Genomic DNA, 27,210 nt, shown 5'->3' on the forward strand with positions numbered 1-27,210 from the left:
CCCTCACAGCCCGGCCGCGCCCCGCGCCAGCCGCGCACGCGCAGCCGCCCCGCCCCGCCGAGGCCCCGCCCCCGCGGAGCCCGCGCGCGCTGTCACTCAGCGGCCGTTCCTCTCTGCCGGGGCTCGGCCCCGCCTCTCGGGGCGGCGCGCACGCGCAGTGGGGGGCCGGGGCCGGGGGGAATTTGACCGTAAACATCCTGCGGTTTGAACGGCGCGTTCGCGCGCAGGAAGGGCCGCGGCCGCCATCTTGTTTGCTTGAGTGAGCGGCTCGGCTCCGCTTCGGCTCCGCTTCGGCTTCGCTCGGCTCGGCCCGGCTCGACTTCGGTTCAGCTTCGGTTCGGCTCCGCTCGGCTCGGGCTCGGCCCGGCCCGGCTCGGCTCGGCAGGAGCGGCGAGCGGTCCCCGGGCCCGGAGCAGGGTAAGGAGTGGCTCCGGCCGCCGCGGGCGCTGCCGCCGCCCGAAGGGGCCCGCCGGGGCCCGGCTCTCGGGGTGCTGCCGTCATGCTCGGGCTCGGGGCCGGCTCTTCGGCCGAGCCCTCTCGGCGGGGAGGGCCCGCCCGGTGCGCCGTGACACCGGAGCTCCCCGGGAAGGGCCGGCCGGGTGTCCGGGGCGGTGTGAGGCGAGGCCGGCGCAGCGGGGCCCTGAGCGCGGCCTGGCGGCGGCACGGGCAGGGCCCGGCAGCGCTGAGGGGGAGAGCTCCGTGCCCCTGGAGCGGGCACAGGCCCGCAGGGACCCCCCGGGAGCCGTGGGGCGGCCCGCGGGCCTGCGGGGGTGGATGGATCCCTGTGGATCCCCGTGTGCGTGCGCTGTACGGACAGCGCGGCTGCTCGCCCTGGGGAGAGGGACAGCGGCAAAGGTGCGCTGGCCAGTCTTCTGGTTTTAAGTGCGATTTTCCTTCTGCCATGGATGGGGCAGGGTACTGCATGTTCTCACAGCCTCTCCAGTGGCAATGAACTGCCTTCTGGGCACTGGGTTTTCAGCTGCAAGCAAAAGGGCCCTTTAAAAATGCCGGCCTTTTGATGAACCAAGATCCTGCTCTTCCGGACACAGTTAGAAATCTTGCTGTCGTTTTTAAGATTCCTCAGATTCTGATTACAAACGCTTCTGTTAAATATAAAACAGAGCGTTTTGTTTTTATCAATAACAAAGGAAACTTGGAGTCACTAACTTATTAGCATCTTTCATTGGAAATGGTTTTTCTTTAAATTCGGACACATAAAGAAGCTGCTGTAGATTTGGAGAAGTTACCATTTAGGCCCACATTGTGTGAATGTGGGCGATAAGCACACCTTCTTTAATCTCTTACTTAGTAAAACTTGTATTATCAAAACCGGGAGACATCAGAGCGTTATTAGGGCCAGTCTTCAGTTTTATTTTGTGAAGGTTCATTTGTAAATATTAGACATTATACAAAATTTAGGAAAGCAAAGCCCACTCATCTAAAGTTTTAACTGGAGAAGAAGTAGGTATGATTGGGGTAATAAAGCAAAAAGTTAGTGAGACCTACAATAAACTCAAATAACCACACAAATTAATCGTGTCTTTCTTATACTGTAGGATTTCCCACAGAAATGAGAGCATTTGCTTTAGTTACCACATCAGTTTAACTTCTTAAAGATAAAATGTGAAGAAGTTTTTTACATTTGGGCTCTTTGCATGGCCAGTGCAGAGAAATAACAACTGCAAAAGATGGAGTAACACAAGGAATTCTGTTCAACTTATATACCTTTAAAGAGTGTGTTAGTACATGGTTTCTGCGAGTTTATTAGTTTCACTTGGATCTGGAATTCCACAAAATAGGTTGGGATAATGGAGACAGGGCCTTAAATTAAAAAGATTTGTTTCCTACTGCTTGAGCATTCAGAATGTAGGGGCAAGGGCAGGATACCTGCTGAGGGTCAGGTATGAATGTGGAATTGAGGGAGGAGGGCAGCAGTGTTCATAGGGTTCAGTAATTTCCAGCTGTCTAAGGTACTTGTGAGTGATCTGCCCCTTTTGAATTAGTAATCTTAGTGGGGCACTGGTTGCATCTGATTATGTAGGTGTGTAGTATATTGTAATTGGAGAACAGTGAATGCAGTTCCTGTAATGAAGTGGTGTGGTTTGAGTAATTAATAGACCTGGTAGTGGAACCTCAGCCACAGAATTTCAGACAAATTGTTGATGCAAGAAACAAGACCTGGAGACAAATGGAAAATGTTGTATGTATTTATCAAAGGTATGTCAAGTCGACCTACTTCAGTTTTATCTTTTTCAGTAATTGATTTTGTGGACATAAGAAATTAAGGTGACTTGAAACTGAGCCTAAGTAAAGCTGCAGATGCCACAAAGAAATATATTAAAATTCAGATAAATGTGGATTATCCAGACAATTATAAAAGTGGTTGAAGGAAGGAGATCAGATAAAGTAGTGGTGAAAAGAGGCCTGGAGCTGTAAGGTAATGTTAGTGGAGTTTGTGATGAATTTTTTTTCAGTGGCATCAAGTGCTCAGTGTGGTACCAAAACCTGCCAGGGAGGCAGCGTTAGTGAGTTCCCACACATGGGAAGTTTAGTGATGTAAGAAGGACTGGAGAGTGAAGGGCTGTGAGTAAAAGTTGAAGAATTCAAAGTACAGTTGCAGGGTCAGGATAGTTCTGAACTTCTGAAGTCTGGCAGGTGCACAGGGTGGTCTCAGCCTTCCCCAGAGCACCCAGGGCTGTCTGGGCTTAGCAGAACATAAACAGAATAAAGGAAATTACGCAGGTGGGGGGAAGCCAGCAGAGAAGAGAAATTGAAGGATAGGATAAGGACAAAGAAACTAACTGGCTGATTTCTTAACTGTAGTGTGGAATTTGTCTATTCACCCGTGTGTGACTGTGGTTTTGGACTAGCTTTACAAGGAACAAAAGTAGGTGACAGTAAAAAATAGGAGACTGAACTTTAGTTGTGGACGGGTGTGTGTGTGTGTGTATGTGTACGTAACCTAACCTAGGGAGAGCAGCTGACAAATGGGTTTAATGAGCTATAGTGAACCACAGTCAAATCAAAATATGCTGAATGTTCTTCTTGTTTTCAACTCTTATCCATTCTAATCTGAAGAAGGATTTTAAGATTAAATATATGTGGGGTTGAGGGTTAAGATGATGCTCATAGTTACCATCTACCAAATTTTCTTAGTGCTGCTTTAGAAGGAGCAAGTACCAAAGTCTCAGATGGGAGAATGAAACTGGCTCATTCTGGATCAGACACTGTATATGACCAGTATTTTATTAGTTCTACTTTACATTTCACTTACTTTGTGTATAGCATTTTTTATATGTAGTATATATTTTAAATTGTGCAACCGTTGACCAAGCTAGGCAGAGAAAACCTAAGGACAATTGTGGCACATTGAAACAAATTCAAAGTTAAGAGTTTCAGGTATTTTGAAAGGTTGATTTGACAAGATCAGGATTTGGTCCTAGCTGGCCTTGTGTGAATACATATTCTTTTTGCCTTAGAGGAATCAAGCAAGACAGAAAAATGCTGAAAGTTCTTAGAACAAGTTCTGTGGTCGTGTTTCATGTCCAGTCAATTTCAAATATGGACACTTATATTTTACCTTAGAAGCTTTTGTAGAGCCCTTTTTCTTTTGTGGATTCTTAGAAGTTGGCTTTTTCAGCCAATGGCATATTCTGTGTGTCTGCTTGAGCACTGTGCCGCTTATAGGAGTTCTTGGTTCCTTTAACATTCATCCCAGTCTCAGAAAATCTATTTCTTCTTTTATACCACTGAATCAACATACTGTGCTATGAATTAAAGATCAGACAAAAAGCCTGAAATGCAGGAAAGGGAGTAGCTGAAAAGAAATTTAAAAATCTGGAGAATGCTGGAGCAGCCTTTGGGCTGAGGTGCTGAGCAGCTGAACTGTAAAGGTGGGCTTTGGACAGTTGCTGTAACCCAGTTATTGCCATGAAGAGCATCTGCTGGAGTTTGGAAGCGACAGGAACTCATGTGACAAGAAATTATTGCTGTAGGTAATAGAATCATTCTTTTTTAATAACAATTCAGATTGGAACACACTTTAAAACCATCTGTAGTCTGACTGTCACTGTTTCACTTCAGGTATTTCAGTATGGCAAGGCTTCAGTGGTGGATGAAGAGAAGCAGAGTTAAAGTGATAGATAAATTGTTCTTATCCAAATTGTCCAAATAGTGAGTTTCACATTTAACAAGAAACTTAAGTGTGTTCTCAGTTAACTGTTTATTTGAAGTTTTGTGAAACCCACGTTATCTGTTTTAATAATTGTGCCAAACTCCACTAATCAAAGTACATTCTTTTGCAACTGTTGTTGAATGCTTTCAATGGACTAATACAAGTTGTTTTATTTACTCTATGTTTGTGTTTTCCCCTATTCCTCATGTTCAGGGGTAATTACAGGCTTACTGTTGCATGGTTCTGGTAGCAACTCAAGATAGCAAAATGCTGCAAAGTTATGTCTCTGCATATACAAAAATACTGAGGCCTTCAAAAGTATGCAAGGATTGAATTGTCTGCTGGCTTTAAGGCAGTGTTTTGTCTTTAAAAAATCCTAGGATAAAAAATAGTAGAATACCTTCCTTTAGATAATGTTTATCCAAAATTTATTTCATTGTGCTTCCTGGAAAAACTTGCTGATGTCCATCTTTGTGCAGTGCTATCCTTAGCCCTCACACAATCTCAACAAATAAAAATTGCATTTTAACTTTTTGTCAATTTGCAGCTTCATTATGACTAAAAGCTGTTGACTTCACTCCTAAGAGCAGTTTTAATTTTGTATACTGAGCTAATTTGAGTTTAAGCTGAACATGGCCTTTATTTCCTTAAAATCCTCTCTGCTGTTTTGATTATGGATGGAATTGGTGGTCAATCTGTCATTAAGAGAGTGGCTTGATAATCAATTCTGTTATGCAACTCTCAGAATGGAAAAAATGTATTCTCGGACTTGACTTTGAGATGTACATTTTTCATTTGGTATCCAGATGTCTAAAGGTTGGGTTTATTTCCACTGAATCAATAATGCCAGAGCTTCTCTTGCCCCTGCACTTAAATTTCTAGCGGTGACAATTGTGACTTGCTGCGCTTCCTCTACAGTTTTTCTGTAGGTGTAGAGGAGGTAAAAACTGAAATGCACTTGTTGTGCCTTTCCTGTTCTTCTCTTTTGATTCATTTTCCTGGGTTATAGAAACTACTGGAAAAACTCTTTGTGGGGATTCTTCTCCTTTTTTAAAGGAAACTTTTTTTCCCCTCTACTTGTAGTTAACTGAATCATATGCTTACCTCATGCATGGAACTGGCGTGTTTAGATCATAAAACATCATGCTGTTCAGATTCCCCATGGTTTGATGTGTTGGCATCTATCAGCCATAACAAAGTAGTTACTAGATAAATAGATATGTGGACTTTTTTTTTCTTTTTTTTTTTTTCTGGTAAAGGAGAAAGAAAATGGAATCTTGAGGAAGTTTGGAATAACGCAGTCAGTTTTCTCACCACTTTTATCAACACTTGATTAAAAAAATATGAAATGGAGTGAATTATAGTGATGTCCAAAAATATTTAGGGCTGTATATTTTATAAAGGTGCATCTTTTGCTGGAAGAGTGTACAATATATGCTGGTATAGTAGAGTAGTAGCTACTGAATTAAAAGTAGAGAGGAATGGAAGTCATAGAAAACTACTGTGGAGTGAAAACTGAGATGTGCTTCTTTGTATTAAGAGAGTTTGGTATCATTACCCTAAAAGGTAAAAAATTAAAAAATTTTTTCTTGAGGGATGGTAAACAATTCTAAGTTGAGTATGTGGCTGTTAGTGAGTGTTATTTCTGCTTTATAATTCTTCTGTAATAAATACATATAGATGCTATTACATGGACACCATTTTTAAGTATTGGCTTGTTACACATATTAAGCAAATAGTCTGACCTCAGTGGTTGAAAATTAAATGTGTGCACTTCTTCTGTGGATAAGGGGGGTGTTTATGAGGATGTCCTCATAAAATAAAAGATGTGGAAATAAATATTTGCCTTTCTCTTTACAGGTTTGCACTTTGTTTTAAACATCTGGGATCATGTTCTATGCCCACTTTGTCCTGAGCAAACGTGGGCCGCTGGCCAAAATCTGGCTGGCGGCCCACTGGGATAAGAAGCTGACCAAAGCCCATGTTTTTGAATGTAATCTGGAGAGCAGCGTGGAGAGCATCATTTCCCCAAAGGTATCTATTTTACACTAATGTCACGTTGTAGTGAAAAGAACTTGAGTGTACAGGTGGTAATTACTATTTGGGTCACTGAATGTTCTTAATGTTGCCATTTTAAAGGGTGGAAAGGTCTGTTTGGATGTGAAATACTCTATTGAGAAATGGGAGGAAATTTTAAGTAGCTTGTTGTTGTTATCTGGGGTTTTTTTATTTTCTAACTCTCTATTACTCATGACAATGAAATTGTTCGTCTTATAACTGATGGTACAGTTGTGACTTTTGTCACTTAACAAATGTCAATGTCTTATAAGAAAGGCAACTATTTGAAAACAAAAGAAAACTTGTTTATATATTTTATTTTGGTTAATACAAATGTTAACAATGTTTATAATGCTACACTAGATTTTAGAAGAAAATCTGAAGTGTAAGCCAAAATTTCCTTTTACAATCACAGAGATGTTTACTCTTCTAGAACAGTGATTTGCTTCGTTATCACTTTTGGAAGGATTTAGGAGGAAGATAATATTCATAGACTCACTAGTGAGCTGGAGCATTCTTTTAAAGAAAGGAGAAACTAATAAACACTTCATGTATTTAACTTTGTCTAACAGTTCATTAGCTGAAATACTAAAATGACATTGGAGGAAATAAAATTTTTGAATTCTTGCAGGTTGATGTTAAATCCTGTATGGCTTACTCTTTCTGTGAGACAGTTATTCCATGTACCATTCAACACAAATTTCATGCTCTTTTGGCCTAAAATACTTAGTCCTTCTGTGAATTTTTCTTTTCAGTTTTATGTTCCACAGTAGATGCTTCATTACATAATAAAGCAATGAGATTGAAGAGGAAAGGAACTTAGAATTGTTTTAGTGCAGCAGTGCTCGTTTATGAGCACTCCACATCTTCCACTGTTTCTGTCTGATTCTCTTTTTAACTGCAGGACAGAAAATGGAGAGGTAGCTAACAGTTTTTAACCAGATTTTACTTCACCAAATCACTCTTTGTGGCTATCCAACTTTTTGTATTTTTCACTTTTTCCGCAATTGAAGTAGTAAAGCTGGTAGAAAAGATGATGTGGTAAAAATAGGCTTTGTCACTTATTTTTTAACTAGACAGAGCAGTGTTTGGGAATTCCTGAAGTGAGCTGCTATTAATTTAGTGATATTTTCCAGGTCATCCATAAATAATATAATAGGGTATCATCTTGAACTGTAGATTTTGCATTCTTTGTTTCTTCAGATTTCTGCTGATTTTTATACTTGTTTTGGATATCTGATTTTATTGAGAAAATTCATTTAAAGCTGACTGAGGTGTCATTTAAGGATACAGCTAATTCACTGATTGTGCAATGTGTTTTTAGGTGAAGATGGCACTTCGAACCTCAGGACATCTTTTACTAGGCGTTGTTAGAATCTACCACAGGAAAGCAAAATACCTTCTTGCAGACTGTAATGAGGCTTTCATTAAGATTAAGATGGCTTTTCGTCCAGGTATCTGTCTTTATCTAAGCACTCTCTGAAAAGTTGCATTGATAAATGTATTAAGAAGGCATACAATTCAGCCTTCTTATGTCTGTATAATTGCATAAAGGTATAGGTTATAGGAGAAGTAATTACTGCAGCTGGCTGGCTGACTGACTGAGTTGTCTGCTGAAAAACATATTTTAACTGAATTCTGAACAGAAACTTCTCCTATTGATGCTGATTCAGTAAAATCCCACTTGTGATTTTGGCTGTTGCTGGTGTATGATGTTAAATGGAAATACACTGCATGGTTTTTACCTCCTGTCTAAAAAAGGCCTGTGCCCTACTGAATAGAAGCACAGAAGGGGACTGGTTTCCATCAAGGGTGAGGATTCTTTTGCCATGAGTTACAAAAGAAACACGAAAGTAAGCTGGTTTTTTACCATTTTCACATTTTAGTTTCTGAAAATAATGTGTAATGTGTGCATCAAAGATAGTTTTCCTTTTGTATGTTTGCAACATAATTTCTTCCTCTATAGTTGCTTACTTAAATATTTTCCATGAAGATGGGGTCCTGTATTAATATCTGAAATTACTTTTCTATCCAGCAGTCAAGCAATTATTCAGCTTTCATTCTTCCATGTCTTTAAAGACAGTTTTCTTTAATTTTGGCCTGGGGAACCTTTTCTAAGCTGAACTGGAGCTGTGGCACTGATGCTGCTGGATGCTTACAGCTGCCAGATCATATTCTACCTTTTTGAGTTAGTGAGTGCAATAGATTTAAAAGCTGAACTTGAGGGAGATTTTTGTTTTTTGAAAGGCAACTCTTGAAAGCCAGTGCAGCAGTAACTTGAGAAAAGCTAAGGTATGTAATGCCTCCATCTTCATTTCCTGGTATACAGGTTGTGATTCAGGCATTGAATTCAAGTACTGAATTTTATACAGGTTTCAGTGGCAATCTATTGACTCTTGCCATTTTTTTGTTTACTACTGTGTTTAACTTCCCTGTGATAAGAAAATAAATTTGTTTTAATATGACAAGGCAATCTGTTTTCACAATTTTTCCTCTCCTAACAGAGTGCATGTTGAAGGTGAAGCACTTCAAAATCAAGATTTACAAAAAATGGCATGCTGGCCTGACAGAAGCTGAAGCACTGGTCTTTATTTTCAGTTTAGCTTTGTGCCTTCGACATTGAGTCTTTGTGATCTGAGAATGATTTATATGTTTCATTTTAAGCAGCAGATAACTAAAAATATTGAACAGTCCTGAAAGGATGGACTAGATTTCTTCATCCCTAGTCAAGTACCATGTATTGTAGAGTCAGCTACAGACTCATGCTTGTTCCTGGTCTCTGTGGACAGTGGTTTTTTGATTATTCATTGCAGAGGGGAGCACAGTGAGCAGAGTGTTTCTGAAGTATCTATCTCAGAATTGCCTGTGTTGTATGTGTGGGTCAGAAGGCAGAGCACAGAGCTTAAATCTTCTGTAACTTACAGAAGGAATTGAATCTGCATTTCCCATGCACTTTCAAGTGCCCTGACCTTTTAAGACTGAATAAAAGAGAGGGACCAACTGCTGGCACTGGTTTTGTGATGCCCAATCTGATATTCATGCTCTGAGAATGCCTGCTGAATAAGACTAAACATCTCTGGAGAATAAGAAAAAGTATGTGTGTGGTTTTGGTAATACAGCTCTTTTATGTGCAGAAGCCTATGAGTTAGTGAGCCCCAAGTGCAATCAGTACTGTTCCAGGACCTCTAGAGCTGGTGGAACTGAATAAAGGACTAGTAGCAAAGTAGTCGCACTGTGCTGCCACTGTAATGTAGAACCCTGCAGCTCATACTGTGTATCATGATAAAATTGTTCTGGAGCAGGTACCTGTAGTGTAGTGAAACGTGCAATGCCTGGTTGGCTGCACTGCTCTGCATAGTGCCACACAAACATCACTGATTGATTTCAGGCTTCTGGGATTATACTGACAGTACAAGAACTTGAGGATATTTATTTTGAATTTAGTTTGAATTTCACTTACTAGCATTATCTAAGGTTTCTTAGTAGGTGTCTCAGCATCAGTTCAGTTTAAATTTAAAGACCGTAAGCTCATACAGAGAGAAAATGCTAATGGCATGGCAAAAAATGCTGTCCTGGTAAGGAATGGGAACTCATGTCTGGATGTTCTTGTTTGCAGGAGTTGTTGATTTGCCTGAGGAAAACAGAGAGGCTGCTTACAATGCTATTACCTTACCTGAGGAGTTTCATGATTTCGACCAACCACTTCCTGATCTAGAGTAAGCTTGGGGTTTTCTGCATTTCCATGAAAATGATAACTGGTTTTAGTTGTGGAGAACCTGGTTTAAACAGCTAACTCATTGCTGAATGTAAAAAAAAAGTTTGTAGGTAACTTCTATTCTTAGGTCTTTTAGTATACTGATAAGGAATGTGCAGTCATCTTTGTGTTGATTTTAGGTTCACAGTAGCATTGACTTTAACTGAAGTTAAAGCTGTCCTTACAGCAGCTTTTGAAAAACTCAGATACCTATTATAACTTCCTTTTTCTTCTATGCAAGGCACCCTACATCATATACATCCTTAGGTTAGACAAGATTAGTTTTATGGAAATGTTGTTGACCTTTTGAAGTGGCAGTTCTAATTCTTAAATCTTCTAAATACTTATGGGTTACTTGTACATATAGCAAGTATACAATCTGAATAGTTCTTAATCTTTAAAAAACTGATGGTTTTTATTATTGTATTTTTTTGAGTTATTCATAAGGGAGTTTTTAGAATACAGCTTCCTCAGTGTTCAATTTAGTTTAAATTCAAATTAGAGCATATTCTAATTTGAAACTGTATAAAATTTCTGTGTATTTAGAAGAAATGTACCTTAATACACCACGAAGAGTGTTAATTGGTAGTGGTGCAAAGTACAGTGTTTGATAAACTGTTTATAGCTTCTGAAGTTGAAGGGGTTGGAAGGTTTTTCTTAATTGTTAATTTGGCTTTTGAAATTAGTAATCCCAACTCAGCAAGGAGTAAGAGAGGTTACTGATACATTTCCCAGAAGCGAATGCAATTTGGATGATGGGTTTGAACCATTAATGGTCTCACTGTTTTAAGAAGTGGTTTCTATTCAGTGTTCGCCTTTATTTTTTTTTAATAATTGACTTGAATGTAAAATTGCTTTGTACTGAATAATGTCATGTTTATTTTAGCAGGCTTTATCTGTTCTTTGTTTTTTAATGAGATTTTTAATAATTTCCTTCTGTTTGTTTAAGTGATATTGATGTGGCTCAGCAGTTCAGTTTGAACCAGAGTAGAGTGGAAGAAATTACAATGAGAGAAGAAGTAGGCAACATCAGTATCCTTCAGGATAATGACTTTGGTAAAGATCTCATGTGTTATTATATGTTACTAGCTAATTTCAGTTACTGTAAGATACCGTTTTGCAATTACTATGGAATGCACAATAAGCACTAAACAAATTAGATCAAACATGCTGTGGTTTTGTATGTTTAATTTTTAGTTTTTTTCATGTCAGTTTTTCCAGAAAGTCTGTCCTCTAATGCTCAGTAAACTTCTAGCTGCCTAGAATAGGCAGAAAGAAAAGCTGAAGAATATTCAGTCAAGTTAATCATTGAAGTACTGTGACAATTGTAATTTTCAAAACGTGGTGTGAATATGAAGTGAGCTGTTGCTTTAATCATAACCATGCTCTAAGAAACCATTGGAACATTTCTAATGCTGAATCAGTCACTGGTGATGAGTTTGCTACTTTAGGTATCTTTTCAAGGACAGTGTTCTAACATCTGAAACAAAGCCTAAAGACAGTTTTATTTGAGTGTCTGGTTCCCAATGTACAGTATTGTAATCCGTAATTCAGTAATTGTTTTGAAGGAATAATCTAGAAATGGTGTTGACTGGGTATTGGGTTGTTTCCTGTACTTGAAGCCCAGCTTTGAATTCCTTTAAATTCTTTGGTTTCTGTGCATATAAAGTTTAGTAGGTTCTTGCTAATATCAATTCAAATAAATGCAATAAAATGTTTTGAAAAGGAGATAGTTACTTTTATAATTGTTTGAACAGTATTTTTTGCTATGGTATTGCTGGGCACAATTCCTTACATCTTGTCATTAACTCTGCAAATAGGATAAATTGAATTAAAATTTGGTCTTATATATGGGCCTTTGTTGATCAGGTAGGTAGGTCTCTTGCATCTTGGTTTTTTAGGACTTAGAGCAGTATTTTTGTATTTTTGCAGGTGACTTTGGAATGGATGATCGTGAGATGATGAGAGAAGGTAGTGCATTTGAGGATGACATGCTGGTGAGCACTAGTGCTTCAAATCTCCTACTGGAACCTGAACAGAGCACCAGTCACCTCAATGAGAAATCTAATCACCTGGAATATGAAGACCAATACAAAGATGATAATTTTGGAGAAGGAAATGATGGTGGAATATTGGGTAAGTTTGAGAAATTTGTTTTTCCTCTATCCTACCTCCTGCCTTAATTAGTCCTTGGGTAGATGAGGGGAAGTTGTTTCTTTTGTTGCCAAGATCCCTGTCAAAGTTATGCCTTGTACAGTGGAATTCTGGTTTGTGAGTACTACAGCAGTATAGGTGACTCAGCATATTAAGTGTTGGCATATTTAAAACGAAGTTCTGAAAAATTAGATGTGAGATGCAAATAATGTGGCAGGCATATTGTAATAAAGATTATCTGTAAGCTCAGAATTGGAGCTGAAATACCCCTTGAAAGAGCACTGCTACTTCCTTCTATGTCAGCATTCTAACTTTCGCACTGTCTTTGTCTGTGTTGTAATAAACTTGTCTGTACTTCTTTGTAAATTTGTCTATACTTATTTCATGAATTTGTGGATGCAAAACTGATTCTTTCATATGGTTGCTTCAGATGACAAACTTCTCAGTAATAATGATGGTGGTATTTTTGATGACCCACCTGCACTCTCAGAAAGTGGAGTAATGATGCCAGAGCAGCCTCCCCATGATGATATGGATGATGATGATAATGTATCAAGTGAGTATGATCTAGGACCAGATCGGGAATTACTTTCAACTCATGTAGTTTGGATTCTAATTCCTTTAAAGCATACTGAGCTCCAAAGTATGAAATGTGGTAAATGACCTGAAGGTGTAGAGGAGGGGATGTGCGGGCTAGCACAGGCTGTTGATGTTGTGACCTAGCGAGGTTCTTGCTGTGATTGCAGTGGGAGGCCCGGACAGCCCGGACTCGGTGGATCCGGTGGAGCCGTTACCAACCATGACTGACCAGACAACGCTTGTTCCCAATGAAGAGGAAGCTTTTGCTCTGGAGCCTATTGACATCACTGGTGAGTGAGCTGTTGGGGAGTATTTTACACAGTTTGTCAGAGACCACCTCAGCTTGATGGAGTGGAATTGAACAGCTAGCACTGCTGCTGACTCTGTTTCTTTCCTGGGAGAGAAAGCAGGGATCAAGTGCTGAATTCCTTTTATTCTAATAATAGCCCTCCAGTACTTTCCAGACAGGTAGCTTACATGGATGATGTGAGAGAACACTGGTGTGTAGTTTCTGCAGTCAGTACATGTAACAGCATGATACTGTAGCTTTAGATAAACATGCTAGTTAAAATGCTCTGAGTTGGAGCGGAGCTCAGCATGTCTTTAATTGTAATATGGTCTCTGTAGTGCAGCACAGTTCTTGATATGCTGTGTTTGAAGGGCAGGAATGACTTGACACTGAGAATGAGTGCTGTTCTAATGATTTGTAGCTTTAATGAATTGTTGATTTCATGAGGTGCACCTTTGTATTTGAACTTCTACTAAGTAGGGATTTTCCTTTTGTTTTTCTTTAATGCAAGAAACTTGCTTATTTTAACTGATACTGTATTTGGCGCATTATATACTGACCCCTGCTTTATTAAAAAATTAGTATCTAGAAAGAAAGTAGCTTATCCTATGCTTTTAGGCTGAGCTCCGGGCCCTGATTCCCTCCTTGTCCAGTGGGAGAGCTCTGGCACTGCCCTCTCGTGGCAGGCTGGCAGCAGGGGACCAGCTCATCTGCTGGGGCTAGCAAAGACAGCATTTGACTGAGCTTCAGGGTCTGCTGCAGAGTACCAGGCTGTGAGCACAGTAAAGTTATCCCAGAACCAGGGTCAGAAGTTTACAGTTAAAATAACCACCCACATTAACTCTACCAAAGCTCAGGTAGGGTTTAGGGGGAAAAGTGGATGTGGTATTTTAAATCTGATTAGAGTCATAGAATGGCTAGGATTGGAAGGGATCATGAAGTTCTAGTTCCAACTCTCTTGCCATGAGCAGGGGCACATTACACTAGATCAGGTTGCTCAGAGCTCCATCCAGCCTGGCCTTGAACACTGACAGGGATGGGGCATCCCCAGCTTCTCTGAGCAACCTGTTCCAGTGCCTCAGCACACTCACAGTGGAGAATTTCTTCCTAATATCGTGTCTGAACCTACTCTCTGTCGCTTGGCAGCCATCCCCCTTACCCTGTCAACACATGTCTTTGTAAAAAGTCTCCTCCATCTTCCTTGTAGGCTCCCTTCAGGTACTGGAAGGCCACAATTAGATCATCCCAAAGCTCCATTTTTTCCAGGCTGAACAAAACCAAATTTCTCAGACTTTCTTCATAAGAAAGGTACTCCATCTGTTCACCTCGGTGGCCAGTGTTGCACCAGCCTAACAAGCAAGCCATGATGGGAGAGAGGCATGTGCAGCTGAGGACATTGAGGTTTAGGTGGATTGAAATTCACCTAATTCCTTCAATTAGGTAGATTGGAAAGAGGAATTTGTAGGTTATGGGACAGCATTCATCATAGTATTTGGTATTTTATACTGCACTTAGATTTTAATCCTTCACCCAAAGGTGGTGTTGCCTTAGATTCTTGAGGCAGCTTTATACTTGGGCAGGTAAGACCTATAAAAAACTTGCAGAATTCTTTTACAAGTGTGGTACCTGTTTGAGCTAACCTTCATTGCTTGCTAAAAATCTCAACAGTCAAGGAAACCAAAGCGAAGAGGAAGAGAAAGCTGATTGTGGACAGTGTGAAAGAACTGGACAGCAAGACTATTCGAGCCCAATTGAGTGACTACTCTGATATTGTTACTACTTTGGATTTGGCACCTCCCACTAAGAAATTGATGATGTGGAAAGAAACTGGTGGCGTTGAAAAGCTTTTCTCTCTGCCTGCACAGCCTTTGTGGAATAACAGGCTACTGAAGGTAATGTTTTTGTGCAAGTTCACTTCTAAATAGACTGTATTCAGGATTATGCCTCATGGATAGCAAACATCAGCGTATAAATACCGATACAGTGATGGCAGTATTCATTATTGGAAGCAAAAACATTAAAAGAAGTAAGGTAGATGCTTTAAACATAGATGTTATCAGTTACAAAAGTAAATGATTTTTTAAAATCAGTACTGTTGGAGAGGAGTTGAAAAACTGAGAAAGAGAGCCCATAACTACTTGATCCAAAATGAAATTAAAGGACACTGAGAACTGCAATAGTGAATGATGTAACCTTTCCTTTGTAGCTCTTTACTCGCTGTCTTACACCTCTGGTACCAGAAGACCTGAGAAAGAGGAGGAAGGGTGGAGAAGCTGACAATCTTGATGAGTTCCTTAAAGACTTTGAAAACCCAGAGGTTCCCAGAGAGGAGCAGCAACAGCAGCAGCAGCAGCGAGAAGTCATTGGTTTGTGTCTTGTCAAAGAGGCTCTGCTTTCCTTCAGGGCATATTTTTCTCTTTTATCTGTGTTTTGTATTAACTCATCAAAGATTATGTATGAAGCAATGAGCTTTGTAATGGTTGTTTAGCTTGACATAGAATCTGTGACATAAAATAACTTTTTTTCCCTAGACACAGGGGACGCTTAGGAATTGTTGGAACCATTGGATTAAAAGTGCAGGCTGTTGAGAGTGCTCAGTTCTAAAATAATAGCAGATTGGATTTTTGTACAGTTTCTAATGACATTCTTAAGTATCTAAAAGAAGATTTGTTGTGGAATCTAGATGAACCTATTATTGAAGAACCAAGCCGTTTACAAGATTCGATCATGGAAGGCAGCAGAACCAACGTGGATGAATCGGTTATGCCACCCCCACCAGCTCAGACCGGTGTTAAACGCAAGCTGCAGCAAGTAGAACCAGAGCCAGTGTTACCAGTGAGTAAGCTTTTACTGGTTTTTATGGGCAATGAGAAGTGGGCAGTGTCTTTGAGTAAGAAATGACACAGATTTCAGGCCCTAGCTTTCTGTGGTCCTTTGAGAACATTTGTCCCTTGGTAGTCATTCTGGTGCCTTTGTTATGTGAAAAGCTTACTGAAACATTTAAAATGCTGGTAGGATAAAGAAATTATACTCTTTCCTTCAGTAAAAGTCTTCAAGGAGTCTAGTGTATTGCTTATCATGTCCTGCTTGGCATGTGTATATGAGCAGCTTCCATGAAGCAATGATTGTGTTAGCTGCATAAACGTTTTTTAAGACAGCCCTGGTGTTCCAGGCTTAAGGATTCAAAGAAAAACTTTGATTGTGTGGAGAGATTTCCTAGTTGAGTTGTGAGTAGACTTGGATATTAGCTGTGATTTAGGGTGAAAGGAAACTTTGTGAAGGGAAGAGGAAGGAAATGGGCAAAATGAAAGGTGTATTTTTTCTGAATGCTTGCATGGTGAGATCAGTTCTGGTTTATGCTGTGTTTCATATTTGTGCATTTTTTAACCTCACTTTTCACATTCCTTGGCTAACAGGTTGTTCACTGTAGAATGGGACTGTTAGATGTTATATGATCTTATTAAGCAGCAGGGTGGCAGCTGCTGCTCCTCTTGGCCATGTCAGGGGTGAAATCAACATAGACTGTGCTAAGTCAGTGTAATTGGGGATGTTGGTGTGTTGGTAATCCTGTGACCATCTTAGAGGCCAGGTCAGGCCTCTAGCAACATGTACAACCTATAATGATACCTTCTGGTTGACTACATCAGAAGTTGCTTAGCTGTTTTAGGGGATGTGTAGAAACAGTTTCAGTTGTCAGGGTAACTTCACTGGCAAGCACTTAATTGTTTATAGATTCAGGGGGAGGGTACCATATATTACTTTTAATAAAACTGTCTACATAAATCCTATTAAATTGCTTTCTGTATTTTCCTCTTGACATAAGTATTTTCTGATACTTCAGCACCAAAGTAATTAATACGTTTTCAGAAACTTTGCAGGTACTAATATTTTAATGTATTGATGAGAACAGCATTTTGATATTTTTAAGATGACTAGTTCCAGTGAGTTAAAGTGTGTTCATGTAGCATTGCATATGGTGATGTGGGATTTTAAATTTGCATGTGCTGATCCAAGGAATTAGATCAGTAGTTTGAATGGTGGCATAAGTGGAGTTACAGGAAAGTTTTTATTTTACAGTGGTATCATAATTTTTGTTTTGAGTAGAATCTAAAGGATTGAAAATACACATATGAACAGCAAAATAAAATTGCTTTTTGGTTTTCAGAAATGGAGAATTCTGATAAATGGCTAAGATTAGGTACTTGGATTTTATTAAATTGGTCTGTAGCATCATCATTCTATTGTAAAAGAACTGACAAAATAATGCTGTTTCTTTAACTGTTTTGTGTGCTCTTAAAGCATCCACCATCACAACAGCTGGAAATACCACCTGTAGAAATGCCTCCAGAGGAGCCCCAAAACATCTGCCAGCTAATACCAGAGCTAGAACTTCTACCAGAAAAAGAGAAGGAGAAGGAAAAGGAGAAAGAGGAGGAGGAGGAAGAAGAAGTAAGAACTCTGTGTAGTATCAGTTTGTTTGTTTCCCAGAAGTGGGTGAATGTTTGTCTGTGGATCCAGTAAAAGGCATGAGAAATATCTCTTTTGTCTGTCCTTATTAGCCCTTAGAAATGCAATTCTTAAATTATTTCATGACCGTTTAATAATATTTATATTACTTAATTTTATAAATTACATATTCATTCTGTTTTGAATTAGTGTTCTCCTCACCCATGGCTGGATTAAACCACTCTCTATATGTTTGTTTACAGTGCTTTAGATAAGAGCTTCTGAACTTAATGGTGTGGTTCATTTTAAACAGCTTGTGCTACTTAACAAAAGTAGCTTTTTGCAAGAAAACCAGCCATATCCTCAAATGGGATAACTTGTCTCTTAGCTACAGTATTCAATGTCATATGGTAGCAAACAGAACAAACTTCATTGATGTCTTATTTTACACCTGCTTTCAGGAAGAAGACGGCACAGGGGGTGATCAGGATCAAGAAGAAAGGAGATGGAACAAGAGGACTCAACAAATGCTTCATGGCCTTCAGGTGCACATGATCATTTGCTTTGTCTTAAAGTAGCTTTTGAGTGGGTCCACTGATGCTTTTGAGATGAGTTAAAAGGTCTTTGCAGTTGATGTTACAGTCTAAAATACCAGTTATCCTCGAGAGGGAAGAATGCATGTAGTTGATTAAATCTATATCAGATAATTGTATTAGAGTGAAATCTATACATTTATAATTGTCACTTATTTTTCAGACAGCATTTGAATTAAAATTTTTCAACCTTTAAAGCCACACTTGGTGTGCCACTAACATTCCCAGAAATATAAATTTTAAAATAATTGACTGTATTTTTAATGAAACCATAGCACCTCTGACTTGTTGCTATATGTCTTTATACGAACCTCCCATAAGGGTCTAGGGATAACACCATTGTACAGGATGTTTACTTCCTGGCTAGGCTAGTTTGAAAACTTGCATGCCATGAGAGGCTGAATCTCTTTAACACTGTGGAAATGTGACTTTGGCTGATTTCTAGCATGCAGCTTCAGTCTGTGCTGACATATATCTGTCTGTAGGATGGATTCATGCTTGCTGAAACTAAAGAGGCTTTTTCTGATATGATGGCTGAACACCACAATGTTCACCCTGGTCTGAAGTGCAAGCCATTCCTTTACTAGTTGGTCTCTTGTGTTTGTCCTCCACATATTCTTAGACTACCTTTGCCTTTAGCCTGGTTTGTAGCTCCTTTGTTAAAATCATAAACATTTTAAACAGTTAAACAAATCTCAGCTCGTGTCACTGAACGTCACATCCCAAATGGTCACACCCCCCCTCTTCTCTTGCCCAGCTTTAAATGCAGAGCATGGTGCATATGGCATGGATGATTCTTTTGGCCAGTTGGGTCAGCTGTCCTGGCTGTGTCCCCTCCCAGTTCCTTGTGTACCTCCAACCTACCTGATGCAAAACACAGCACCATATAAGTTGTTGTGAAGAAAATTAACTCCGTCCCAGACCAAATCAGTACAACTGATCAAAATAAAAAATAGTTTGAAAATAATTTCTAAAGTTTACAGATGTTGAGTTGGTAGTGTTATGTAATGTTTTCCTCTCTGAATGTTTTATCACAGTTTCTGAAGAGAGCTTTAGAATTCTCTTTGGCCATAAGTAGCTTTATTCAATTCTTTCTTCCATGTACCCAAAAGAGCATCACATTGGATGGCTGAAACATTAAATCTGCAATGAGATTTGGAGTTAAGATCTGATTAATGTAAACTAATTTGCTTTAGCCAGCTAAATATCTTTTCATCTAGTTGAATTTCATTCCAGGGCAGACATTTCTCCTTTAAATCAAATACTTCAGTTGTTGTCCTGGCCAGCAAAAAGATGTATTATCATGGGGTTGGTTTGTTTGTTTGTTTGTTGTTTGTTTATTTGTTTGTTTTTGGTTGGGTTTTTTTGTTTTGTTTTTTGTTTTGTTTTGTTTTGTTTTTTTGTAATATATATCCTTGCAAGACTTTGAGAAGATGTAAGTGACTTTGGGTACTTAGTTTAAGACAGAAGAGTTTTAGAAATACACAGGCTTTCACCTTGGGAATATTATACATCTTTTAAAGAATGTTAGCTCTTGAAATTTTACTTTATTATTTTTGGAATTACATTTATTTTGAGAAATAAATTCTTTAAAATTTTATTCTGATTAAGAAAAAATTGTCCTGTAGTCAAAAAAGACTGGTTAGCTATTGATGCAGAAATAAAATCTTGTGCTATACAACAGTGTTTCTGGAATATGTTCAGCAGTTTCAAGAATGATTTTTTCACACATCTCTGAGAAGCCTACTAGGTTTCATAGCTAAGATCCATAAAGAAGTTTTCATGTACATGTTGTAATGTTCCTATCCTTCTTAATCCTTCAGTGTCCTGGGGTTCACAACAAACAGAATCTTGCCAAGAGACGTTGTTTCTGTGTAGTTCTCTATTTAACTTATGGTATCAATGTTGTGTTTTTCAGAGAGCTCTTGCTAAGACTGGAGCAGAATCTATCAGTTTGCTTGAGCTGTGCAGAAATACGAATAGAAAACAAGCTGCTGCAAAGTTCTACAGTTTCCTGGTACTGAAGAAGCAGCAAGCTATAGAGCTGACACAGGAGGAGCCTTACAGTGACATCATTGCCACCCCTGGTCCCAGGTTCCACATTATCTGAATGGTTCCCTAGTCAGAGCTAGTGCTCGTCTCACCAGTGCGTGTGTGTATTGCCCCGTCCGTAGGGCCCACAACACCATTGCAGAAAATTTAGATTTTATTGTCTGTATAAAGTCCTTGGTTTTCTCTTGGGGTTATTTTGGGGTTTGTATTTTAACTTTACCACTCAAATTTTTAATGAAACTGCTGGCTGGGTTGGGTGACTTGAGTTTCAACTGCAGAAACCAGGCATCTCAAGTGCCCAGATAAAGATTGTTTTAGCAGCTCAGAGCAGATGTGTGCAATATTGGTGCATGTGATGTTGAGTATCAATGAAAATGTCTTACAGTAATTTGACTAGTTGATTCAATAGAGATATTTTCAACCTGTACAAGTAAATCTGAATGGCCAACCATTTGTCTGATTAAAAACTTTGCCAAACTCATCTGAAATGTTCGGTCTGCTTCTCGTAGTAGTTTTTTCTCCCCTTCTCTAGACCTTTGTGCATACCGTGGGTCTCTTGAAGCTGCCAATATGAAAGGTAGTCCCTGATATGTCAGCTTGCTGTGTCACTGCATTTTTGCAGTCAGATTTTTGTAGCCCTTGATGTTAAGGGGAAACGAGTTTCCGTGGAAAGCACTTCCTCTACATGATACATGAAAGGACAGAACGTGAAGCGTTTTAGACTAAACATTCCTTTTCACTTATCACCTTGTTATGGTCCACTACTGATAATGGCTAATTACTGTTAATAAGTGACAAATGAAAACTAGTAATTTCATTTAACCATTTAAGAAATAATGCTTTAGGTTTGTTAGAGCTGTATATAAACTCCTGACTTTTTTAAACAGACTTCTAGATTGTAAATTATCTGATTTTTTTATTAAGCAGGCATCCGACAGTAAGAATAAGAAAAATTCCTAAATTTAGATACCACCTGTACCAAAAGGGCAACAAACTTTGAATATAGAGTACAGATGGGCACAATTCTACTTAATTGTGTAGTGTATTAATGGCTCTTTGGATATATTTATGGTTTTAGTGTCAGTTTTTTCTGATAATGTACACTCCCATGTTCAAAATATCAACTTCGCAAAAGAATGCCGGTTTATTTCTAAAGAAGGAAGCTTTACTGTTAGACCAGGTTGCACCAGAAAGTATGTGAATATGTTGATTATGGAGACCTGTCTTAACTTTTATTAGGGCAAAATTATTCACACTGAAGGTTCTGGTTTTAATGTTGGCACTTTTGTGAAATAATTTTGGGACTCTGAAATTTTAGTGTATACTCAACTGTAAAATTATGTGAATGTTTAAAAAACTCTGAGACTACATGATGATCATGTTTTAATAATCCTTGAAAAAGTTAATTGTATAAAGTTACTGCAGCTTTATTTTCAACATGATGTGCCTGTAAAACCATAATTTTCCCCTTTGTAAAAAGAGACATTGTAGATAACTTGAATGTTTAATTATAGAAAAGGTCATTAGTTTCTTGTTACACATTTTTAGTCTGTTTTTGTTGCTTTTCAAGGTTAATATTCTTGAAAATAGTTGATGCTGTTATGTATAACTTTTCTAATAAAAGTTGTGTTATAAGCTGTTATGTATTAGCTCTGTATCTTGTTTGAACATGTCCCATTTATGAAGGTGAGACTAAGCACTAAGAGATTGGTTATTTTGGTATTAGGTATGGAAAGATGTAGCTCTTTTAAAGATGAAACTTGAATATGTAAATAGATTTGCCATTAGGAAGGAAGTGTTACTCTACTGGCTGTACTGTGCTTTTGTTCAAGGGTTCTATGCTAGAATGTGTGTGTGGAAAATTAGGGGAGACTGTTTATAAAATGTGACTCATCTGCATGCCTGTCCCTTCTGAATACCATAGCCAGCTTGGATTCTCTTAACTCTGCTGTTCCCTTGCTTCTGGAATTGCCTCTGCATGTATGTGAGTACCTCTGAAGTTACATGCTCCTTCCTCCTGGTAGATCCCCATGCTTAGATCCAAGCTTGTGGCTGCAGCACTTGGAATCCATTGGTTGCCCCTAGGTTTGTATATAGGGGCAGTGAATTCTGACTGACATAGGCTGAGTGAGCTCACATAGTCTGGGCTCCACACATGAGGGACTCTCCTGCTTTTGAGTGACCTGTGGAAGCAGCTGGGCCCATCCTGTGTGTGCTGTAATTCCTGTGGGATGCAGACTGGCCTGTGCTGAGCCAACCCAAGTGTGTGTGTGCAGGTGCAGCATTGGAAGAGTGACTTTGATTCTTTTGGTTCAAGCTCTGTGAGAGAGAAGTGTGGGAATTTGGGTGCTCAGACTAGGATGAAAGCTCTTCTGGCTTTCCATCTTATCAATAATCTAGTACAGTTTTATCACCAGTTTGGCTCTTTGTTGCACCACTGTGATCAACATGATAAGTTGGTTTTGCTCAAACGTATGCCTGGTGACACTGATCTGGGACACTGAATGCAAGCTCTGCTTTACCATGTACAGGATTTGTTACTAGTTCAAGTAGTACCAACAGGTTTGCATTTCTTGGAAAAGAGGCTTTGTGATAACGCACTGATCAGCTGTTGAATGAGGTCTAATGAATGGTGGTGGAGCATTGGTGTTCTTATATAGCTCTTGTATGTACAAAAAGTGTATTTCCCTTCTCTGTTACAGACTAATGAGATGGAGAAGGGCTGTCTGTTGCACAGCATTCATTGTTTTCCTTATGACTTCTGTTGTTTTTGGTTTTTTTTTAAGTGCTTCAATATCTTGGTAAAGTAGTACAGCATCTGCATTTCATTATAGTTCCTCCTCAAACAAATGTTGAAATGGTTTTAAAGAAATGAACCATAAGCATTCATCAGCGTTTACTAGATAGGAAGATATTTTTGTCACAGCTCAGTGAGTAACATCTCTTTCCAGAAAGCTTTCTTGGGAGGGATTTAGACGTGATCGAGAGCATTACTGTAAAATGTGTTCTTCACTCTTCCCAGTCAGGCTGGACTGGCTCTATTGCCTCTGGCTGTAGTGCTGCACTGCAGCAGCGAGGGGAAGGAACTGCCCTGAATGCTTCTCTGTGCTCCATCTTCCCGTTGGTGGCAGTTTTGTTCTGTCTGCAAAGCTTAACTGCTCACAGTGAGGGTACTGTGCATGCCTTGCTTTCCAAATTACTCCTCCTGTGTAAAAAAGAGAACAGTTCAGGAATCTGAGGAAGTATTTCTTCAGCGATTGAGTTGTTGAATGAATTCCTGCCCTATGTGTGTGATCACCTTGAAGACACTGTTTTATTCCATCTGGGGTGGAAAGGAAGAAGGCAGGTGATGTTATCTACAGCTGGAGGTTAAATAGTTCTCTGTTTCTGGGACGGGTATGAGTAAGGAATCCTTCCTAATTCACAAGATATGATTTAAACCAGCTTGTTAAGCAGTGACCTGGCAGCTGTTATGTGCAGCTTTGCTTCAGGGACCTTGTTGGAGGAGGTTTATGGTGCTGAGGATGTTGATCTTTGCCCATCTGTGGGCACAAAATTGCCTTTTCTGCTTGGGTCTTTCCAGATGACATCCTACACTGGCAAATCAGGGAAGTAAAATTTCCAAGGGTTATTTTTCACTCCCTATCGTTCCACTGCTACACCCAAGTCTGTGTCATGGTACTTAATATTACTTTTTGGGGGGGAGTGGGGTTAAGGTAAATATTTTGGTTTCTAAGCTTCGTAAGTGTCCACAGATTGTACATCTTTCCTCAACTGGTTGTGTTTATCTTTGTGCTTTTTCAGACCTTCCTTCTGTTTCATCTCCAGTAAGTTGCTGGAGTATATACTGTGAATTTCTGCAATATGAGCATATAGAAAAGATTTCTGAACTACCAAAAAATAAATTGTCCCAACATACAAGAAAGGACAGTTCTCTGCATTTCTTGCTCAAGGTCTAGTAAAGCCATGGGAGAAAATAAGAACAGGAGGTAGGAGAAGGAAAGATTTTCTCTATGTAACAGGAGCCGGTTTTATATTTGTTTTAGCTCAAAACATCTTTGTGCAGAATGAAAAAAAAATTCTAAAATCTCAGGTAGGAGAAAATACTTGTATTAGCCAAACACTAAAGTTAGTGTTGTATTATAAGTAGAATAAATGCCAGAAACTTCCTGGGAGAACACACCCTCCAATTTCATTTGGCCCTAGATACTCCCCAGCAGCCAGGAAAGATAAAAGAGGTAGTTTGGTGGTTATGAGCTGAGTCTCTACATGTTCTCCTTTTTCCAGCCCCCCTGCTTTTCTTGTTTGCATAATTTTTGTTTTCAATAAAAACATTAAACATCATAACATAGCCTGAAACTAACAATAATTGAGGATGTGTGATTGACCTTTAATCATGGATGTTTATGAGTGTTTGACACTGATCAAGAATTCATGTGATGAGAAACACAAGAGTTGCTCATGACACTTGGCATCCTTCTAGAGCAGAGGGGGTTTAAAGCCAGTAGTGTCTCCATGCAGGGACTCCTCTAAATTAAACTGTCCTGCTACGTTCTTGAAACACTTTCTCCTTCCCTGCCTTGCAGTACCCAGGTAGTGCTGGCAATTATTTGTACAATTCAGTTTTTTAGGTTTGGGGATATTGGGAATTGATTCAGGGTAAAACCCACCAAAAGAAACATGGGTTTTTTCCCAGCTGGATCAATTTCTACATCCTGCACACTGGGCAGCCACACAGAAACTTGTGCCAGCATAACACAAGAAGCACCAGGCAGGAGAATAGAGAAGGAGTGAGGATTTCTTTTTCATATGGCTGTGCCAACTTTGCATGTGTGTTAAATCAGTCTAAGAAAATTATTCACAAAGTTGCTGTTCGAATTCAGGAGTCCTAGCCCTGGCTAAAACTGTGTACTGGCCTGTTCATCATCATCTTGCACACCACTTATTAATACTCTGTTTTTCCAAGGCAGACATTGAAAGCTCTCCCTGAAATCAGGTATTTCTATGACAGAGCCCCAGCCCAGCCTCTGCCAGCAGATGTGTCCACACTAATTTTCTGTTCGTTTTGTGAAAGTTAATATATCCAGTCCTCACGTTACTGGAGAGGAAGCCAGAATTGGAGTCAATTCACAGGCAGCATGTACCACACATCGCACTGGATTGTGAACTCTGAAATGAAGGGATCAGATTACCATAAAATGTTCCACTGCTGAGCAGTTTTGCAGAAAAGTTCAGCTAAATTTGTCTTTGTACAAATTAAGCTGCTTCTCATATTTCTTGACTATGGGACTAATCTCCAAAACAAAAGAAATGCTGATGTTTAAGGAATAAGAAACCACAGTCAATGTTATAAGAAAAAATAGAAGGAGAAGCAGCTTAGCATCTGGATTTCTAAGCCAAATTTGATGCTTAGGAATGTTTCTCTGGTCAAGTAACTAATGAGAGACCCTGAAAATAAACTAATGGTACCATTTTGCATTTTGTAATTACATGAATGCAAACTTGTGCCTAGTTCTGCTGGTGCTGAGGGAGGCAGCAATGAGCTAGAAAAGGCACACAAAGATTTGTTATGGTGGCAGCTACTTAGCAACATAAGCTGCAGGCTTGGTCGTGTCTCGAGACTGAAATAAGTGCAGGACACACCAGTGCTTCCAGACCCAAGTTTCATCTCCACATCTGCAAGAAGCAGTTCCAGTTCATTAACTGTGTCAGGCTGCTCCCTGGGTCTGAGTTGGGGCTGGCACCCCTGGGATCTCTTTCTTTTGCCACTGAGCCTGTGAAATTATATGGAGGCTCTCTGATAAAAAAAAAGTTTAAAAACCAAGCCCAAAAAGAGCAGATCTACCACATGCAAGAGGAATCTATCAGGAATATTTAAATCATCCTCATGTCATCAACAAAGCCACCATCATTCCCATCTCTCTTGTGCTATTCCCTGGGCAGGGTGATGTGACCACTGGAGTGTTGCAGGTGTTGAGCAGGGTTTGCTGCTCACCAACGAGCTGCTTTTGGTGAGGCACAGCTGAGTAAACAGCTCAGGCCCCAGTTCAAACACAAACATGTTACTGCTGTCTCTGTAGTCTTTCTTCAATACCCCTCTCTCTTTCTATTGTCCCAAAGCCCAGTCTTTCAGCAGTAACAAAGTTTTCTGCCTAATTTGAGGGCCAAGACATTTTCAGTTGACAGACAGAAAGGGTAATTAAACATCAGAATGGGTTGCCCAGGAAGGTGATGGAGTCACAGTCTCTGGAGGTATTTAAGAAAAGACTGGATGTGGCACTTTGTGCCATGTTCTAGTTCACATGGTGGTGTTTGGTCACAGGTTGGACTCAATGATCTCATAGATCTTTTCCAACCTAACATCCTGTGATTCTGTGATGAGATTTCTGGAACCAAGGTTATGTGTGCTCATTCTATACTGCAAAGCAAACCATACCCTTGCCTCACATGCAAAATAAGGCATCCTCAGTGGAAAAACACAACCTAAACATGCTTACCATGCTGGAAGGAAAGGTGAAACTGCTCTTTCTATATTTTCATGGTTACACACACTTATGTTCTAAGTGTGGTACTTCTATTTTTGTATTAACGTGCATGGTTTCAGTTAAAAGCTAAACAACAGTAATTTTTTGAACTTGACACTCTTCCTTATGATAAGAGGAGCTGGCCAGCAAAATGCCTGAGTAAATGGCAAAGCAGTCCTTGTGATCTGTGAAGAAAGCAGGACATGCTGTCAGTGGTTGTGCCTTGTTGAGGCAGGCAGCGCTGTACGAGAAGAGAACCACAGCTGCTGGATTGCAGTGGTGTAGTGACTGGATAAAACACACCACTCCTGCCTACACAGGTCAAAACCTTGGCCTGAGTGTTCTTTTGAGTTCCCAAAGGAAAAATGGCTGCAGTTCTGCAGTGGCCCCAAGTCTTACAGTCAGCTGTGAGCTGCCAGGAGCTCCCTGGCAGCCTTGGGCTCGGGGTTTGCCAGCTCCACAGAAGCAGACGTTTTCCTTGGAGATGCACTGTGCAAGGACACAGGAGTAAACACTCCATGAATGGCACTTGGCAAGCCACCTGGACTATGAAGTTCCACTCTCCTCCTTCCCCTGCACAGAGGAAT

General features: G+C 39.7%; 1 protein-coding gene across 1 annotated transcript; it reads left to right on the forward strand.

Annotated features, from left to right (window-relative positions):
• The first annotated feature begins 136 nt into the window (after positions 1-136).
• Positions 137-21,741, forward strand: RAD21 (RAD21 cohesin complex component). Its single transcript, XM_056483857.1, has 14 exons — positions 137-417; positions 6,035-6,208; positions 7,557-7,686; positions 9,849-9,948; positions 10,936-11,042; positions 11,919-12,122; positions 12,571-12,696; positions 12,887-13,009; positions 14,677-14,900; positions 15,215-15,374; positions 15,692-15,843; positions 17,308-17,457; positions 17,916-17,999; positions 19,966-21,741. Exons 2-14 carry the CDS (start codon positions 6,065-6,067, stop codon positions 20,155-20,157), a joined length of 1,896 nt encoding a protein of 631 aa, XP_056339832.1. The 5' UTR covers positions 137-417; positions 6,035-6,064; the 3' UTR covers positions 20,158-21,741.
• The last annotated feature ends 5,469 nt before the right edge of the window (positions 21,742-27,210 follow it).

This window comes from Oenanthe melanoleuca, chromosome 2 (assembly GCF_029582105.1).
Source record: "Oenanthe melanoleuca isolate GR-GAL-2019-014 chromosome 2, OMel1.0, whole genome shotgun sequence".
Classification (NCBI taxonomy): domain Eukaryota; kingdom Metazoa; phylum Chordata; class Aves; order Passeriformes; family Muscicapidae; genus Oenanthe; species Oenanthe melanoleuca.